General features: G+C 30.8%; 1 protein-coding gene across 1 annotated transcript; it reads right to left on the bottom strand.

Annotated features, from left to right (window-relative positions):
* On the bottom strand, positions 1,316 to 1,861 carry LOC107606460 (formin-like protein 20). The gene has a single exon (XM_016308523.1). It carries the CDS (start codon positions 1,859 to 1,861, stop codon positions 1,316 to 1,318), a length of 546 nt encoding a protein of 181 aa, XP_016164009.1.

Here is a 2,574-nt window from a genome sequence, read left to right as displayed (position 1 = left end):
CGTTTAACCTTTTTTTTTTTTATTAGTCAGGCTTAGCCTATTTAATCCAAAATTTTAACAAGTTTAATTTTAAAAGTAAATTCGTCTGTTTAAATGGGTAAATAAACATGAATTTAGTCTATTTTAACAGCTCTATGAAAGATAAACCTAAGCTTGTGTTCATAATATTTAAGAAACTGGTAATCTTTCCGTTTTAGAATTATATAAGATTGTAAAATTAAAATCCAAAATTCGGTATTCTTATCAATTTTAATTCTTTTAATAATTTTTGAAAAAGAAAATTGTATTTAACATTCCTTACTGACTTTCGTTTCGTTCTTTATCTTGCCTATATTTTTTTTTGGTGACTCTTTATCTTGCCTATATAAAGTTGTGTACTGGTATCAAAATTGAGAAAACAATTATTTTTAGCAATATTTAACATTCTTTCAATTTTGTCCGCCTAAAGATAATTGAAAAGTGTATAAATCTTTGAGAGACATAGATCATCATCGTGTATATACTTTGGAATACTAACGCATTTGGTGGTTCCATACAAATACAAATCAGGTTTGCATATAAGACATGCGAAGAGATTAAGGAGGATTGTCGGTAGATGATTCTAGCAACGTCACATACACACTTTCATGAATCAACGTGGCATCCTCATATGCCTCCATCTATTATCTTGAAACTCACTATTATCTTCGCGCATATGAAGATAATAATGAATTTTTGTAATATTGGAGTGGTAATGGTGTTTTTTTAAAATGTGGATTGTTAGCGTGTTATACTCAAATGCGGAATCGTTTAACTAGAAAAGGAGAAATCGGACCGTCCGATTTATTAGAGGTACACAAATCGGACCGTCCAATTTGTGAAAGGTATATAAATCAGACCGTCCGATTTGTGTTTAAAAAAATTAAAAAATTTTAGGTATAGAAATCGGACCTTCTGATTTGTGTACTTTCACAATTTTGAAAAACACCAAAAATTAAAATGTTAACATATATCACCACTTCTACTTCCATACAAAAAAAATTAGCCGATAATAATAATTAAGATATTGATGCGTGTAATTTAGTTAGAGAAAAAAGATTCATATGTTGACATAATTTAATTAACAGTAATATGAAATAGGATACATATGAATTTGTATAAACTAATTTCTTGTCATGGAACATATACCAGGTTCTACAAAATTAAACTACAAAATATTGACAACATCTTATATAAGCATTATTGTTACACGTCCAATTCAAAATGATCACTGATTTTTATTTGTTATACAACTTAATTAAAAAAGACAATAAAAAATAAATAAGCTAGCCAAATTTTAGAAGACAAAAATAAAAGAGAAAAACATCATGATCAAAAGAAGTTGAAACGGCACAAGAAGAGTTGAAACAAAACCTCTATCATTATAAGGCACGTAGGTGTAAGGATTTGGAGGTGCATAACCACCATAGGCATATGGAGGAGCATAAGCATTTGGAGGACCATTATAAGTATAGTAATAGGGTGGTGGTGGGGTGCAGCATTCAACACCGCCACCACTATTTCCACTACCACCACCACCAGAAGTAGGAGGACATTTGTTATTCTGTCCTCTTTTCTCGTGTGGTGGTGGTGGTGAGCCATATATAGAGTAACCGGAAGACGTCGGCGATGGTGGTGTTGGTGGAGCTTCATAAGTAGGGTTTGGTGGAGATTGTTGTTGACATGGAGGATCACATTTATTAGGGCAATTCAAACAAGAATTTGGTGATGAAGGGACATCACTTGATGGGTCTCCATAAGCTTCAAGATGAAAATAGGATAGTGATAATATCAAGAGGGGTAGGGCTACTACAACAAATAGAAACTTTGGTGGTGGAATCATTTTTTTTTTCTTTTAACAACTTTAGTAGTGTGTTTTTTCGGTATGAAAATTCAACTTATAAGATGGCATAAAGCAAGAAATTAAATAAAGGAGACGGGGGGAAATTGACTATGAGGACTGCAATGATGTTCGTGGGACAAAACTTTATGCATGAGACAAATAATTATAACCTATCTCTTGGCTATATATATATACACTCCTAGGATGAAATAATTTTTATTTAGATATAATTAATTTTTTTTCAAAATATCTTTTTTTAAATTGTAGATAGGAAAAGACTAAAAGCCTTCAAACACAAAAAATATTCAATCCGGTCTCTGAACTTTATTTTTATAGAATTGATTAATTTTTGTGCTAAAACAAAATACTGACACAGACACTAATCAGTTCCATAAAAGTAAAATCCAAGAATCAGTTATGTATTTTTTTTATTAAATATCTTTTGAAGTAATTGTCAGGAGCCATTCTCCGTGTATATGTATGTAAAAATACAATTTAATTGGCTTAAAATATCGGACAAGACAGGACTTTAGTATAATATAATAAACTTATATTCACCTATAGTTTAATTAATTTTTGAAGTGGAAATGATAACTGTAACATATAAAGCAGGGGAAAACAGAGTGTTCTAGAATCTGTGTTTTGATTATAAGTTTATTATGAACAAGCATCAGCATGTCCATGTCTATGGCCTTGGATCTTTCGCCATCTTT

This window comes from Arachis ipaensis, chromosome B07 (assembly GCF_000816755.2).
Source record: "Arachis ipaensis cultivar K30076 chromosome B07, Araip1.1, whole genome shotgun sequence".
Lineage (NCBI taxonomy): Eukaryota > Viridiplantae > Streptophyta > Magnoliopsida > Fabales > Fabaceae > Arachis > Arachis ipaensis.
Note: the sequence above shows the minus strand (reverse complement) of the source record. Positions and strands in the feature narration are given on the sequence as shown.

Excerpts from the sequence above, each read along its gene's own strand:
- LOC107606460 (XM_016308523.1), bottom strand. The coding sequence starts at position 1,861 with ATGATTCCACCACCAAAGTTTCTATTTGTTGTAGTAGCCCTACCCCTC.